The sequence below is a fragment of the Saccopteryx leptura genome, chromosome 5 (assembly GCF_036850995.1).
Source record: "Saccopteryx leptura isolate mSacLep1 chromosome 5, mSacLep1_pri_phased_curated, whole genome shotgun sequence".
NCBI lineage: Eukaryota > Metazoa > Chordata > Mammalia > Chiroptera > Emballonuridae > Saccopteryx > Saccopteryx leptura.
The window spans coordinates 88770268-88785973 of record NC_089507.1 but is presented as its reverse complement, the minus strand read 5'-3'; the positions used below and the strand labels follow the sequence as shown (position 1 = coordinate 88785973).

The 15706-nt window shown below is 34.9% G+C and overlaps 1 protein-coding gene across 1 annotated transcript in view; it reads right to left on the bottom strand.

The window, feature by feature from the left end:
* GSTCD (glutathione S-transferase C-terminal domain containing) overlaps positions 1–15706 on the bottom strand; it is a 135262-nt gene that overhangs the window by 114817 nt on the left and 4739 nt on the right. Inside the window, exons 2-3 of the mRNA XM_066385887.1 lie at positions 9062–9490; positions 7978–8445 (exon numbers count right to left, since the gene is read on the bottom strand). Of these exons, the coding sequence (XP_066241984.1) occupies positions 7978–8445; positions 9062–9469 (876 nt within the window). The 5' untranslated portion in view covers positions 9470–9490. The remainder of the gene's footprint in view (positions 1–7977; positions 8446–9061; positions 9491–15706) is intronic.

Below are 15706 nucleotides of genomic sequence, written 5' to 3'. Positions count from 1 at the left end.
AAGTAATTATACATATCATAAAGTTTACACATATTAAGTGTACAGTTCAAATGAGTTTTAGTAAATTTATATAGTTGTGCAGCTACCACTATAAGCTAGTATTAGAACACTTAAGTCACACCAAAAAGCTCCCTTGTGACCATTTACAGCCAATCTCTGGCCCCTTTGTGAGTTTGCAGGTAATCACTATTCTACTTTCCATGTATGTGATTTTGCCTTTTCTAGAATTTCATATAAATAAAATCATAAAATGTTTCTGATTTTTTTTCACTTAGCATTATGTTTTTGAGATTTATCTAGCTAGTTGCATTTATCAGTAGTTTGTTTCTGTTTTATTATGATACAGCACTTAAAGTAAGGATTTGATTTATTCTAACTAGAACAATTTGAAACCATTACTCCTGATGTAAATTAATTTCTTTCTGTTTTCTCTTGCAGATGCTTTCTCCCTTGCACCACCACCAAACTTCTTTTTCTTTAAAATTACAGTGTTCGGGCCTGACCTGTGGTGGTGCAGTGGGTAAAGCATCAACCTGGAATGCTGAGGTTGCTGGTTCAAAACCCTGACTTCCCTGGTCAAGGCACATATGGGAGTTGATGCTTCCTGCTCCTCCTCCCTTCTCTCTCTCCTCTCTAAAATGAATAAAATAAAATCTTTTAAAATTACAATGTTCTTTCTTCTTTGTGAGGCACTGAATGTTGTTTCTATAGAAATAGTTATAATGTCACAAACAGGTTATGATTTATGATTATGAACAAATTAGTAAAAAGCTCATTACAGAAAATCTCTACAAATATATCTAGCAATAGTTAGTACCACAGCAGGAGCCAGAAAACACACAAAATTAATTTTAAAATTCACATATATATTTACTCTATTTTAATTGGACTTTAAGGTTAAATAAGCACACAATTTATTATGAGGGCTGGGTTTATGTTCAACTCTGTACAATGTACACTTAAAATGGTGCCTCACACAAAAAAAATGTAAGCTATTTTGTGAGTAATAATGATCTAGGAATCATTTATTACCTTCAAAAAATAATCACCAATTTCTCATACTGCTTTTTATGACCTATCAGGAGATTGTGAAATCAAATAGATTAAAAAATGAACTAAGATATAAGGAACAAGACAAGGATGCCTACTTCCACTGTTTCTATTCAATATATCATCAGAAGTCCTAGCCACATCAACCAGATAAGACAGAAATAAAAGGCATCCGAATTGAAAATGAAAAAGTAAAATTCTCATTATTTGCAGATGACATGATACTATATATAGAAAACCCTAATGACTCTACAAAAAAACTATTAAAACTAATAAATGACTTCAGTAAAGGTTCAGGATACAGAATCAATATATAGAAGTCTATTGCACTTTTATACACCTATAACAAATGATCGAAAAAAGAAATTAAGAAAATAATTCTATGTTCTTAATAAATAGAAAAAATTTAAAAAAGAGGTGAAAGACCTATATTCCTCTGAAAGCTACAAGACATTAAAGAAAGAAACTAAACAGATACAAATAAATGGAAGGCTACACCTTGCTCATGTATTAGAAGGATTAATATTATTAAAATGTCATTACTGTGGGCCCTAGCCAGCTGGCGCAGTGGATAGAGCATTGTTCCGGTGTGTCAAGGTTGCAGGTTTGATTCCCCCATCAGGACACATATGAGAAGCAATCAATGCCTGCACAACTAAATGGAATAACTAAGTGGAACAATGAGTTTATGCTTCTCTCTCCCTTTCTCTCTCTCTCTCCATTCTCCCCCTCTCAAATCAATGGAAAAAAATTTTTTTAATGTCATTACTACCTAGAGTAATATATATATTCAATGCAATCTCTGTTAATGACAAAGACAATCTTTCAAAATTAGAAGTAATCCTAAAATTTATATGAAACCAATAAAGACCCCAAATAGCCAAACAAATCCTGAGAAAAAACAAAGTGGTAGATATATGTGCCTTGATATCAAACTACACCACAAAAGTACAATAATCAAAACAGTATGATACTGGCATAAAAATAGACCAATGAAATAGAATAGGGATTCTAGAAATAAATCCTCATTTATATGGTCAATTAATCTAGGACAAAGGGGGCAAAAATATACAATGGGATAAAAGCCACTCTCTTTAATAGGTGGTGTTGGCAAAACTAGACAGATACATGCAAAAAGACCCCAAAACGAAATTGAACCACTTTCTAGAAAAAGTAATCTCAAAATGGGTTAGAGACTTAAATGTTAGACCCAAAACCATGAAACTTCTAGAAAAAAAACATAGTCAATAGACTCTTTTTATAAAAAAATATTTTATTTATTGAGTTTGTTGGGGTGTGCGGGGAGAGCGAGAATATCAACTCATAATTGTTTTACTTTAGTTGTTCATTAATTGCTTGTCATATGTGCCTTGACTGGACAAGCCCAGGGTTTTGCATGGGTGAGCTCAGAATTCCAGGTCTACACTCTATCCACTGAGTCACCATAGGCCAGGCAAGGTGATAAACTCTTTGACATAGCTCTTACCACCACCTTTTGAATATACCTCCTCAAGCAAAAGAAAAAAAGAAAAAATAAATAAATGGGACTATATAAAACTAAAAAAATTTGCACAACTAAAAGAAACCAACAAAAAACCAATAAGATAACCTACTAAGAATGAGAAGATATTCACAAATGATTATCAATAGAGGGCTAATATCCAAAATATATAAGTAACTTATACAACATCAAAAACCTCACAAACAATCCAACTAAAAAATAAGGAGAGCACCTGAATAGACATTTCTCTCAAGAGGACATCAGATAGCCAACAGACATATGAAAAGATGCTCATTATCACTAATCCGCAGAGAAATGCAAATAAAAATCACAGTGAGATTTTTCTACTTGTTAGAATGGCTATTATCAATAAATCAACAAATAACAAGTGCTGATAAAGATATGGAAAAAAGTGATCCCTGTATACTGTTGGTGGAACTGTATATTAGTGTAGCCACTATGGAAAACTATATGGAGAGCCCTCAAAAAATTAAAAACAGAGTTGCCATATAACCCAGCAATTCCACTCTGAAAAAATAATCACTACCTTGAAAAGCTATATGCACCATATATATTCATTGCTGCATTAATAGTAATAGTCAAGATATGGAAGCAAGCTAAGAGTCCAATGTTAGATAAATAGATGAATGGATGAAAAAATGGTATAATAGATTATCATGCAGCAATAAAAAAAGAATGAAATCTTCCCAATTGCAACATGGATGGACTTAGAGGGTATTATGCTAAGTAACATAAGTCAGATAGAGAAAGACAAATATAATATTATCTCACTTATATGGATAGTCTAAGAAAAATTAATTAATGAATAAACAAAACAAAGCAGAAATAGACTTATAGATATAGAGAACAAGCTGATGATTGCTAAAGGGGGTGGGGAAATGGGAATAAAAAATGATGAAATAAAATAGAAAATATGGAAGTACACAGGTTGTAGTAACAGATTTTATAAATATATTGATAATAACATAATGATGCATAATTGTATTAGATGCTCAATCATCTTGGAATATACATGGTGCTCTGGGAGCCAAAAAGTTTATAATTCTCACCAAAATTCTTTCTATTTTTCCACTGATCTGAGAGAAAGAGATAGAGAGAGAGAAAGAGAAGGGGGATAAAGAGAGAGAGAGAGTCAGTGGGAAGGGAGAGGAAGTAGGGGGAAGGGAGAGAGAGAGAAGCATCAACTTGTTCCACTTATTTTTTCTATTTGGTTTGCACTCATTGGCTGCTTCTCATATGTGCCCTGACTGGGGATCAAACCCATGGCCTTGATGTGCCAGGACAATGTTCTGTCCACTGAAAATGTTCTGTCCAGGGCCTTACCCAAATTCTTAATTGCTAGGAAATAAATTATGTGCTAAGGAAAGTGAGCTTACATTGTGATAAATTAATCAAATAAGAAATATTCTCATTTCCTCTCCTTTCTTTTATGTTTCTTGGTAGTGATTTATTCGTTGTTAGGTGTATATGGTATCTTTCCTTCTTTCTGAAAATAAGTGGTGGCTACGTAATCATAATTCATGTTTAAAAGAAACTGAGGTGTTTCACTCTGCATGACAGGTCATCCATCCCATGTAATCCACTCGCCAGCAGCTCTACAACCCTCAGGCAGCTCAGCAGGTACTGAACCACGTTCATTATGCTCAAGAAGATATATTTAAGAAGGTGGCTAATAAAAAATGTGTGAAATAAGAATTAAGTTTGTTCCTAAAAAAGATATTTTAAAATTTTTACCTGGCTGATAAGATCAAAACCATTTTAAACATCACAGAGTTACTTAAGGACAAAAAAACGAGAATTTATTCTTAAAATAAAAATTATATTGCCAAGAGCACAAAATGAAACCCTAGTGGCTTTGTAATAGGATAGAAAAACTTGTTTGACTACAAAGAGAAGCAACATGTTACATTTATCCAAAATATCTTCTCCTCTGCACTATTTTCCAATCACTTATTATATAAAATATTTTGAAATTATTTTATATCATTTCCTTAGTTATGTTTATTCTGTCAAAACATGTGATAACTAATAAATGGTTAGGTGAGCAGTGTGATAAGCAGAGTAAAAAAAAAGAAATTAAACTATCTAAATAGAAATATAATCACAGATGTTTTTTACTTTACAGATTAGAACTGGTGGGTTAACACTGAGAACTCTTAAGGGCCTAACGCATAAAAAAGAATATGGAAATACACACTAACCACTAAATAAGTGACTCCATGATTTTTGCAATTTGCCAGCCAATAGTGAGATTCCCATTCTCTCCCCAATTTTAGGTCAACAAGGACACTTTTAAAGAGGTATTGATTATAGGTATTTTTGCTCAAAAAATCTATTTCTACAATGTTTTTGCTTTAGAAATAACTCAATATACTTTTAAAAAACTAAATTCAGGCCCTGGCCGGTTTGCTCAGTGGTAGAGCGTTGGCCTGGCATGCGGAAGTCTCGGGTTCGATTCCTGGCCAGGGCACACAGGAGAAGCGCCCATCTGCTTCTCCACCCCTCCCCCCTCTCCGTCCTCTCTGTCTCTTTCTTCCCCTCCCGCAGCCAAGGCTCCATTGGAGCAAAGTTGGCTCGGGTGCTGAGGATGGCTCCATGGCCTCTGCCTCAGGTGCTAGACTGGCTCTGGTTGCAACAGAGTGATGCCCCAGATGGGAGAGCATCGCCCCCTGGTGGGCGTGCCGGGTGGATCCCGGTCCGGCACATGCGGGAGTCTATCTGACTGCCTTCCCATTTCCAGCTTCAGAAAAATACAAACAAAACAAAACAAAACAAAAAACTAAATTCAAAGTATTATGTTAAAATGTAGAAAACTAAATAGTGCTCAAATTACAAAAAGATTCCATAAAATGCCAACTCTCTACATTCCAGAAGAATCATGTTTTAAATAGTTCTGTCAAAGTGTACCAAAAGCTTTGCAGAGGAGACGGTTTTGTCGGGCACCTCCCACAGAGAAGTGCTGGGCTAATCAGGGAAACACTACATGTCTACTGGAGAGGAAGAGAAGCTAGGAGCAGGTTTAGACAAAACACCTGAACCACTCTACCTGCTATTGTTCATCTTGGGCTTTATTATGTTTGGCAGAATTAGGTATTTTCCCTAAATCTGAATTTTGACCTCTGGTATTTCAAACCTTGACTTAGCAAAACCGACTGCTCTTTTATATTCTTGGTCTTATTCCTGTGACTAAATATCCCAGCTTATGGCTCAGCTCTATGTTTCTGATCCAAGAATGGTAACTTGACTTTTATTCCTGATCATGAATTGATTCCGATCATTAGGTGATGCTACACCATCACCTCAATATCGTTAATGCAAGCATAAAGGCCCAGTATCATAGGCACTGTCTGAACTAAAGTGACTGCTTCATACCCAAGATGATTTAAAGAAGGAAAATAAATTTAACAGAAATTATATCAAGGCTTTGGCAAAGAAAGATTAATTCCTGAAAGAAAAGGGACAGATCCAGGAAAAACACAAACAAACCAAAGAAAATATTTTAAGAATTAGTTTACATATAAATGTCAAGAGAAGAATTTAATCATAGAATATATGTAATAGAAAAGGCTGAGTGTACAAGTTTCCCCCTATTTAAAATTGAGATGAACACAAGTTTCTCTTTGTAGTAGAAAGTGGATTTACTCAGTAGCAGTCAATAAAAGTCCTGCCTGATTGCAGAGGAGGAGAAAACCCTCTCAATTAGAAATACTTCAGCCTCAATTGACCCTACTCAAATAAATAGTATTTAAATTAAGCTAAATCAAATGCAAACTAGCTGAAGATGGATGTCTGGCTAATGATCTAAAATTACGTTCATGCAGGTGAATCCTATTTTTTATGTTTTGTTTGAGTTGAAAGCAAATACTCATCATCTCTAACACCTTGTTTTCTTTTTTTGTAGCAATTACCTTGTACAAATATATGTTTATTTGTTTACTTGCTCATTTCTATCTTCTCCTATTAGAAATGAACTCCATGAGGGCTGAACCTTATTTGTCTTGTTCATCAAAATATTCCTACTGCCTACAGCAGTGCTGTCACAGACAGTAGGCTTTTAGGAAATTCCTCAAATGAATGAATTAATGGATGTGCCACTCTGGTTCAATTTTTATGGAACTAGAAACAAATATAGTTATTCAAGAGACCAACAACAGTATTTTATAATATATATCAAATGACTGCTCTAATAACTGAAGTTGTTAAGAGAGAGAAGTTACTTATAAGAGAACTTAGAAATCATTTGATAATCAAGACCTTTTTCCCCCCCACCTAGCTCTATGGACAATATGAATACATATGACATTTAAAATACTAATCAACATCTAAAAAATTCCTGAATCTCTCATTTACACTTTAATTCTAAAGTTATTTAAAGAAAATGCCAGCTCTGGAGCTCAGTTGATAGACCATTGTCCCAAAACGCCAAGGTTGCAGGTTCCATCCCCAGTCAGGGCACATATGGGAAGCAACGGATGAATGCACTACAATGTGGAACAAATAAATGATTTTCTCTTTCTCTCTCTTTCTTCATCTCTCTCTCTCAAATCAATCAGTAATAATAATAAAATGCCAACTGATTAATACCACCTAACTTAGTGAAGCTCTGGCCCCTAAATATATAGATTTTCATTAGAAATCTTTTCTCATCTGCCAGGAATGATCCCTGAAGTGTGGGAAATATATAATGAGAATTAAATCTGGTATCTGATTCCTTAGTGGGGGCAAAGGTGAAATACTTCAAAGCAGGAAAAACGCAGCTCTAGGAAACTAAATGGAAAGCTGCAAAGAGCTGTAAGTTCCCATGTTCACTCTGAAGTTATTTTCCCCTCATTCTTCTTTCCTCCACACATGGTGGAAGAGGGGGGAGTATCTGTATCTCCATCCCCCTACTAGGAAAGAAAACTTTCCACGTAATCTTACTGACAACAGAGAAGCATACAGATGAGGATAAAGTATTTCTGATTTGATAATACCTAACATAATTAAATTAGTATTTTAACTGACTACTCAATTATAAAATACACCTGACAAGATTTTTCAGTGCTTTCACAGTGGACCCTCTAATATTAGAAAGTAATCACAATAGCATTTTGAAATTAATCATCAAAGTAATTTATAACATTTTAGCAACTCAAAATTAAGTCAAAATAATTACTGACATTTATTGAAGGTATACTATGTGTCAAACACTGTTGTCACAATTTACACAAGTTATCATTTATTCTTCACACTGGTCCTATTAGACAGGTACTATTATTATCTCTATTTTACAGACAAGAGAATGAAGACCATATTATTACCTTGCACAGCAGCATAATGATAGTAAGAAGTGGAACTGGGATTCAAACCTAAGCAATTTTATACACGGAAACTTACAGTTATGGATTCACTCCGATAAACCTTACCAAAAAATGATGGACACAGGGCAAGAGCACGATATCCGCCAGAGTGAAGTAAAGGCCTTCTGCAAACACGTGCTCCAGGGGCGGAAGGTCAGAGGCCTTTGCTTTTCTGATGTGAGAAGGTTCTCTGTTGCTAGTAGCTGGTTCTTCCTGTACAGTGAGCTTTGAGAACGCCACTTTCAGTTCCAGACTCTCAGACGAACTGTCCAAGTCTTCAGACGTTTCTCGTCTGTGCACCTCGCTCTTCGTTTTTTCCTTAGAAAAGGAAGGTCCTGCCTTGGCAGCCTTCTGCTGCTTCAGCTTCTGCCGCCGTAGTTTGTCATCGTTGTGCACTCTTACAGGCTCACTCAGCTTCTTCTCGAGCTGTAGGATTTCTGCAGGGATACGTGGGCGCTGGTCAGAGGATTCTTTGAGAAAATTCTCAATAGCTAAAGGGATGGTGAGTTCACATAGCCTGGTCCACTGACTAACCTACGAAACAAAAGAAAACAAAACAAGAAATAATTCTTTACTTTCAACATAGCTTGAAGAAAAATAAATTCCTATTTGAAAATAAGAGGCTTAGTGAATTTGTCATGAGCTAAACAATCTCTGGGCTAGAATTTTATACTATATTAAGACATATTTTCAAGTGCTTCAGAAGTGATAACATCAAACAATGGAAGCTTAGCATTTCTGTATCTGTAATACATACTACCTACCTGTATCCTCCTACTGAATGAAACCTTACTTCCCAAAGCCTTTAAAGTACACCACCCTCCCCCCAAAAAAGGTATGTTTCAAAAGCACTGCTACTTAAGCTCCTGTTCTTACATAAAAGTTTGCTTTAAAAATCCTCAATGTAATTAAAAGATAAAAAAGAAGTCATTCTCTAAAATAATCTCTAAACATCATAAATTAAATCTTATATTCTCATTTTTCAATACTGCACTGAATATTGGCATATGTGATGAGCTACTTTATTTCATTGGTTACCGTACATTTTTTAAGGAAATGAAATTCTAGTTTCCAGCAGAAAGTGAAATATTTAAGTGCATGTGTTATTATTCTATGGCTTTAAATAGCAGAAAAGAGACAGTGTACTTACTTCAGCACAGGCTTTCAAACAAGTCTTCTTAAAACCCAGAAGTTCCAAGATTTCCTTCTTTGAAGGGTCTGCTTCGTATGATTTCTGTATTATGTGTCTCAGGACAACAGCAAGTCCTGCTCTACAGAAACTATCTGGTCTTCCCACTGCTGCAGGCAAACAGCAGTTCTGGACTATGGGTGGAAGCTCTTGCCTTGAAATGACCTCTAGTTCAATATCCTGTGACAGTAGTGAAACATCTGCACTTTCTCTGGTGAGGACTAAGCAAACTTTAAAGATTTTACAATCGCAGTATGATAACAAAAATAAAGTTACAGATGTATGAAGTGGAAAAATGCATCCTTCTATTTGGTGAGAAAAGTCCAGGTATAGATATTCTTCTGTAAGACTTCTCTTAATGCCTTTCATTTTCTTCTTTCATTGGGTCACCTGGAGCATAAATTGAAGTGGTTATACGCCTTAGAATATAATTTAGAAGCTAAAGGATGAATATTTTAAAAGCATGCTCAAAAAAATATCAGCAAGGATTTGTGACAGATTAAGATTCTACATGAATTTGTATCTGGACTGAATAAATAGTTCTCGAAAGAAAAATTTCTGTGCAATTAACAAGTCTTAGGACTGATTTTATTCTCAGTTCCTTTAAAATGAGCAAACTCAGGTACTTTGCAATCGAACCTACCCATCAAGTACTGTGAGGTCTCAATACAGGTGAGAACAAGAAACGAATAGAAAAGAAGATAAAAAATCACCAAGAATACTGAGTTGACTAAGGAAAATAGCCTTGAGAAGAAGCTTTGACGATACTGGTCCTCCCGCACTGTTTCTGATTATGATCCTACAACATAATAATTGGTTGGGGGGGTATATTTATCCCTTCATGAGAAATGGATTCTCCTAACAAAAGTGGGTTTTGATATATGATGAGCTATTGCATGCTGAATTACAAGAGACAAATAATTGAATTTCCCTATAACTTAGATGCTGATAACTGATACCTCAAAATTAACATATTCAAAATCAAGTTTCTTATTCTCCCCCATACTCCAAATCTCCTTACATCTTTCCCAACTCAGTTAGTAGACACCATTCTTCTAGCTTCAGTGTTAATTACTCTTTCCTTTCACTCCTCCATAACCAGACCATTAAAATATATATATTTTGGCTCTATCTACAATATAGATCTAAGGCATCAATCCTCTCTCTTTTGAATTATAGCATTTGCCTCCTAACATTGCTTATCTTCCCTCCCCATCTAGTTTATTCTGATCAGAGCTACCAAAATCCTGTCAGTGACCCTGTCAGAAATGAAGTAAGATCATGTCACTACTCTCCTCAAATACCTCCATACTACTCAGAGAAAAGGCAAGTTCCTACATTGGCCTTCAAAGATCTCTTTTTATGTCTCTGAGTTCAACTCTCATTGCTTACTGCTCCAGCTAAAGTGCCTTGTTATTCCTCTAAGATACTAGGTATATTCCCACCTCAGGGCCTTTGCACTTGATGTTTCCAGTGCCTGGAACATTCCCTCATCTCCTTCAGGTACTTGACTCCTGTATCAACTTCTGAGCTTTTCCCTGGCTACTATATTAAATCTTAAACCTCAACGCCTACTATCCCTTTTTTAAACAACCTTCTATGGTTTTCTTCATAGCTCTTATCACTGCTCTAACATGCTATATGTTTATTTTGTCTGTGTCAAATTTAAATGTCCATGACTAGAAGCTGTTTTCTTCATTGCTATGCTTGAAACAGGGTCTGCTGTAAATATGAATGCATGGATGAATATACATACTCGTCATTTTAAAGATGCAACCATATACAATTTTAAGGTCAAACTATTGATGGTATTTTCAAGTCATAGTCCTTAAAACTTTTGTCAATTGTAACTTTTTGTTGATTTATACATTTCCTGAGTCTAAAATTTCCCATGTTCTTATCCATAAATCACGATTCAAAAACTGACACTAGATGGCACTCCTTAAAAGCATTCAGCATGGAAGCACGTTGCAATAGGAAGATGGATTAGAGGAAAAAATATTTTAAAAGCCCTTAAAAGAGTACACATGCAACTCTTCCTTCTAAGTGTATTTAAAATATTAGTGTACCCTAAATTTTAAGAAATTTTTAACATACTAAATTTCCTTTAATATTATAAATTCCTTGGATTATTATTTTTTATTCAAAAGCAAAACAGTCCAATACTCTTGCAGCTTTTTGGTCATCAATTTTTTTATTAATGAGAAAATAATCCATTATAACAAAGGTGTATAGTTAGTAAGATATTGTCTTAGAAAACCTCTTGACAATGCAAATAATCACTACTGCTTTACATTTCTTTTACTAAAACATAATAGATGTATACCATGGTTTGGTACTTCTTTAAAAGATTATCTAGAGGAAAATTATTTCATGTAATTGAAAAGGAACTACTTTTCTGTATAGTTTTGTTAACTAGTCACCCCAATAAATTCAATTTAAAAAAAAATAAAAGCAACTTTTTAACCCATGGAAATCATTTTTCCCTAATTACCTTTTTCTTAAACCTACTGCTGACTTTACATATATATATTAAAGCCCACAGGCAAAGGAAACCAACATTTTCTAGGAAATTGACAGTCTGTTTGGGTAATTTGCCCCTATAAATCTATCGCTGACTTATTTACCAATCCTCTTAACTACTTCTTCTGACAGTGAGCTAATATAAAGAAGATTGCTAAATAACAGATTCAAAATAAAACATGACTGATTTCATTTGCCCAGCAGTTTAGGAAACAGAAATTCTGAGACTGGTCTTAGCACTTAAAACAAACAAACAAACCTGAAAACAATGTCATACTGTTTCAGTTTTTGATTTAAGAAATGTAGAAATATTTTTTAATAAATTAAGGTTCATGTATATTTGCCACATTCGGAGACACAGAAGAACCTTGAGAATAGGCTTTTACATATTATATAAACTATTCTCTCTGTAAGCACTTATAAATGCTAAATGTCAGTGAGATAAAATAGCAATAATCTGCTTGTGGAGATATTGAAAAATTAATGAGATGCCTGAGAGAAAATGCAAAGTACTGTTGATTCTTAACACAATTTATTTTTTCCCAATATAGATGTTGATATTTTTTCCCTAGGAGATTAAAAATGTTATTTAATGATCTTGGAGTTAAAAAAAATTGCTCTCTCTGGGCAATTTCTCCTCATAAAGCATTAATGTAATTTCTAAAATAAATATTAAGTACTAGAAAACATGTACAAATTTGATGTTTTTGATCTATACTGTCTTGAATTTTCAACAGAGTAGAATACAATTTTTGCTTAAAGTTTGGAAATACCATAGACAAAGAAGCCCCTTTTTCTTCTCCATTTCTACCTAGAGAATTCCTGTTCATTAATTTTATGTCATGAACTTTAAAGAGGTAGGTTCTGTAGAGTCATCTGCTGGGTCTCCAGAGCTTCTGGGACCCAGCCTTTGTTATTCCATATTACATTCCTGCCAGGCACAGAGGGATGTAGTGTCATTTGCTCTTCCTCAGCTTTGACATGTGCCACCCTGCCACCACTCCTGAAACAAAGTAAGAAAGCAGCACACAGAACCACAAACTTTAGAAGCTGAACACAGCTGATGGAGTGTACAGCTCTTCCCAAGACATGCCGGTTTGACTGCAAATATTGCAAAGGGAATAACAAGGTAAAAAGAAAAAAATTAAGTCTTGGTTACATTACTTGAGAATCTTCAAAGATAGTTTAAACAACCGAAGTAGTCATAGTTTTAATATTTTAGGCATTTAGACTCTTTGCATTCTCATTCTAATTAAGATATGTTGGTGTTGATAAACTGAAACATTTCATGTATAAAAAGGGAAATAAGTTTTATAGATGTTTGCTTAACTAAAACAGAGAGACAAATACAATAAATGCATTGAAATTAAGTATTTCCAAAAGGTGAAGTTTTATGCTCAAAATTCAAGTCTGGATCTATGGCAACTAGATGTTACATAATAAATAAGTTATATATTATATAATAGGTAAAGAATAAAAAGTATATAACTATACTGTATATAGTTATATGTTGATTAGTTTTCAAATAAGAAAATATCACTATCACTGTGCCTAGATTTTGATAGGAGCTTAACATGTTAAATACACAAATACAATCTTAAATATTATGTATATTTTATTTTCCACTCACCATGTGCTAAGCACAGAGAAATTTTAAATGGTCATTATTTTATTTATTTTATTTTTTATTTTTTATAGGGACAGAGAGAGAGTCAGAGAGAAGGACAGACAGGGACAGACAGACAGGAATGGAGAGAGATGAGAAGCATCAATCATCAGTTTTTCGTTGCGACACCTTAGTTGATCATTGATTGCTTTCTCATATGTGCCTTGACCATGGGCCTTCAGCAGACCGAGTATCCCCTTGCTCGAGCCAGCGACCTTGGGTCCAAGCTGGTGAGCTTTTTTGTTGTTGTTGTTCGAACCAGATGAGCCCACGCTCAAGCTGGTGACCTCGGGGTCTCGAACCTGGGTCTTCCACATTCCAGTCTGACGCTTTATCCACTGCGCCACTGCCTGGTCAGGCACAGAGAAATTTTAGACGTTACTTCTGATCTTTACAACCTTAAAAGTAAATTTTACCTCCGTGAATGAGAACCTATGTCCATCCAAAAGAATTAAATGACTCTATAAAGGGATCTTACTTGAAAACATTCAGAAATTGGTATTTTCCTATTATAAACAGCACTGTTATAAACTCAGAATTTCATAAATCAAAGCATAATAAAATTTTATTGCAGCAACAATTTCAATTTCTTACAGGTAAACATGTCAGACAAGGGTGCATTTTATCTCCCTGTTTAACTTGTACATGGAACATATATAAAAAACTGGGCTAGACTTAAAGGAAGGAGTAAAAATTGGTGGAAGAACTACCAATTAACTTAAGATATGCAGATGACACTATCTTACTGCAGAAAGTATCAATGATTTGAACTGACTTCTGATGAATGTGAAAGAAGTGCCAAAGCAGGATGCATCTGAACATCAAGGCAAAAATCATGACTGCACAAATACAACTGCATACAACTTTACAACAACAATGAAGACTGAAATTGTTAAAGATTTTGCTTACCTTGTTTCAATCAGTAATTCTAATGAAGACTGCAGCCAAAAAATTGAGAGAATGCTGACTCTTGGAAGGACAGCAATAATTAGGAAAGATCACCAAGATCAGATCCATACCCATGTATTCTCAATTATTACATATGGATACAAAAGCTGGCCAGGGAGGACTATGGATTCACTTGAAATATGGAGTTGGAGATCTCTACGGATACCCTGGCATCCCAGGAAGATGAATAAATGGGTCCTAGAGCAAATAAAGCCTGAAATAGCTGCTGGAGGCAACACTGAAGCCATCCTACTTTGGGCACATTATAAGGCAGGAATCTTTAGAAAAGACAGTAATGGTGGTAAAAAATAGAAGGCAGTAAAAGAAAAAAAAGGAAAAACCAAACATGAGATGAATTGACTCTAGAAAAGAGACCACAGGCATGAGTTTCCAGCTGAGCAGGGCTGTTGAAGATAGGACACTGTGGACATCACTCATTCATAGGGCATCCAGTAGTCTGAGTAGACTCAATAGCATGTAACATACACACCATTTTTACCAAAGTAAAAATCATTAGAAATTGTTATTCTATGCAATACTTGCAAAAAAATAACTGTTCTAAAGCAGGGTTATTTGACCATTCTTAGCACTGGATTAAGTGCTTTGATTGCTTCTTATGATTCTCTTTATTGGGTCCTTCCAGGACCTCTTAGGGACCCTTGGCTCAATGCTTTGCCCTATTCTCATTTTACAATTCACTTCTTTGAGTATTGGCTTTTAAACTTTTGATCACACCATACAATAAGTAATACATTTTATAATACAACTCATTATATACTGAATATATACACTGAATAGATATACTGAATATAACTGAAACAAAAAGAATTATGAAGAAATATCCAAGGGAGATATCTGATGTGTTTTACTCTGTACTTCTTTCTTCTTCTTGTTTTTTAGTGAGGGTTAGTACTCACTAAAATGATTTCAAGACCCATAAATGGGCCAACCATTCACAATATAACAGCCCTGTTCTAGGTGATCTCCAGTGCCAGAGGTTTAATCACTTATGATTCCTTGGTTTCCCAACTATATCCTTTTCCTTGACCTTGAGACTTCTGTGTCCTGCTGGACATTTCAACTTGGACATTCTCTGAGGCAGTTCATTTTCCCTAACTAGTCCAGTCTCCTTCTTGGTAAATGGCAACACAATTCAACCAGATGCTTGGGCTCTTAACTCTGAAGTCTCACTCAACAACTTTTACTCTATCTTTGAAAAATATGCTAAATCCAACTTCTTAGCACCTCTACCACTATCAGCTTCATCTAAGTCATCATTAGCTCTTACAAAGACCCCTGCAAAAGCCTATTAGCTATTTCCTCCACTCTTCACAGAACAGTCAATACTCCAACAATAGTCAGGGTGATCCTTCAAAAAATTAAATCAGATCGTGTTCCTGGCTCACAACCATCCAACGGCTCCCAGCATACTCAGAATAAAATTCAAATTTCCTAACATGGTCTATACA